We start from the raw sequence: 1,971 nt of genomic DNA, 5'->3' as shown, positions 1-1,971 counted from the left end.
CGCATGCTCCAAAATCTTTTACATGTTCGATAATTATCATGCTTTGTGAGTTTGTGTCACGTATAAAGACTACACAAAACCCTGCGCTGTAGTTTGATTACAGTGCTGTGATAAGGTATTTTGTGTTATACAGTCTATTCCTGCATAATTGTGTTTTGCTTTGCAGAAATCAACAAAAATACGAATTAAGGTAAGTACCCGATGCATCCACTCATAAATTAATTCTCTCTTCAACTTAAACATAAAAATCTCATGTACACTCGTGTGTGTGTTTAATACACAGTGGGACAGACATTGTTTCTATGACACCATGGTTAGCCCCAGTTGTTTGGGAGGGAACCTTTGACTCCAAACTGATTGACTCTATCTTCAAACAACAAAACATCACTATAGCGACCACTGTCTTCGCTTTGGGAAAGTAATAAAGTTACTTCTCAAACTCTCAAAATAACTATTTTTCTCTCTGTCTATCATTTATTAATATTCTTGTGTGACTTTGTAATGTCTTTAGATTATGGACTGCAAGTACTTTGGGACAAATTACACCTTATATTCACATTCTCATGCTGGCTTCCTGTTACAACAACAGGACCAAATTTGCATCACCGTTGTAAAACTCGTTCACTTGTTTGTTTGGAGCATGATTGCTTTGTTTGGAGCATGGAGCATGATTGCATGGTTTTTAGTTGTGGTTACACATAACCACAACTAAATGCAGCCACATAGATAACGCCATTTGATCTTCACACACAGAGTCAAAACTATATCTCTGAATCTGATACTGCATTTTTGTGGCAAAATCAGAGAGATGTCTGATTTTTTTCAACATCATTACTCCAGTTTTCAGCTTCACATGGTCTAACAGAAATCATTCTAATATGCTGATTTGATACTGAAGAAATATTTCTATTATTATAATGTTGAAAAAGCATACACACATACAATTTTTATTTTTTCAATATCTGTTCCTCACTCTTTTTCAGATACACACGTTTCCTCAAAGATTTTCTGGAGTCAGCGGAGGAGAATTACTTTGTTGGATTTCGAGTGCATTACTACGTGTTTACGGATCAACCAGGAGCAGTTCCTGAAGTAAAGATGGGTGAAAATCGTAATTTGACAGTTCGGAGTGTTCCGAGTTTGAACAGATGGCAGGACATAAGTATGGGCAGGATGGAAAAACTAGAAAAACTAATAAAGGACGAACTGGCCAGTGAAGCTGACTATATTTTCTGCCTGGACGTGGATACAAAGTTCTATGGCCGCTGGGGGGCGGAGTCTTTGGGGCGTCTGGTCGGTGTGATACATCCTTGGTACTTTGATTGCCCAAGAGATCAATTCACATATGAGCGTAGACCGGAGTCTCGAGCATTCATTCCAGCTGGGGAAGGTGATTATTATTACACTGGTGCTGCATTTGGTGGCTCATTGGCTGATGTACATCATCTCACCAAAACCTGCCGGGAACAGCTGAACATTGATGCTGCAAACTCCATTGAGGCGATATGGCACGAGGAGTCTCACTTGAACAAGTATTTCCTTTTTAACAAACCCAGTAAACTGCTCTCTCCGGAATATCTGTGGCGGGACATCAGTATCAGTGCAGCCAAAGTAAAAATTATTCGCTTCTCTCACGTAGCTAAAAACAATGCAGAAGTTCGTCCAAACTAAACTTCTAGCAAGTTTTATTTAACATTCACAAAAAAGCATAATTTCCCTATCCCTTAGTTTTGAGACATAAACTGGTCAAACTGGTTTGACAAAGCACTGTGATTTGTAGATAACAAATCTGGGTCAAAAACACATTGCAAGCACATTAGGGTTCCACAGGGAAATCAGTTTTGAATTTGACTGAATATGTTGAATACTTTTGTTAAATCCTGATTAAATAATGGGTCATAATAGTTTTCTGATGTCTGATTGATAAGTTAATAAAGATGCTATGTGTGTAATTTAATGTTCTTGTGAGCT

The 1,971-nt window shown here is 38.0% G+C and overlaps 1 protein-coding gene across 1 annotated transcript; it reads left to right on the top strand.

Annotated features, from left to right (window-relative positions):
* Positions 1-302: 302 nt before the first annotated feature.
* Positions 303-1,671, top strand: LOC308697086 (globoside alpha-1,3-N-acetylgalactosaminyltransferase 1-like; the record flags this gene model as incomplete). Its single annotated transcript, XM_081376182.1, has 2 exons — positions 303-418; positions 984-1,671. 2 exons carry the CDS (start codon positions 303-305, stop codon positions 1,669-1,671), a joined length of 804 nt encoding a protein of 267 aa, XP_081232308.1.
* Between the last annotated feature and the right edge of the window lie 300 nt (positions 1,672-1,971).

The sequence above is a fragment of the Scardinius erythrophthalmus genome (assembly GCF_964197995.2).
Source record: "Scardinius erythrophthalmus genome assembly, chromosome: 10".
NCBI classification, from domain to species: domain Eukaryota; kingdom Metazoa; phylum Chordata; class Actinopteri; order Cypriniformes; family Leuciscidae; genus Scardinius; species Scardinius erythrophthalmus.
Note: the sequence above shows the minus strand (reverse complement) of the source record. Positions and strands in the feature narration are given on the sequence as shown.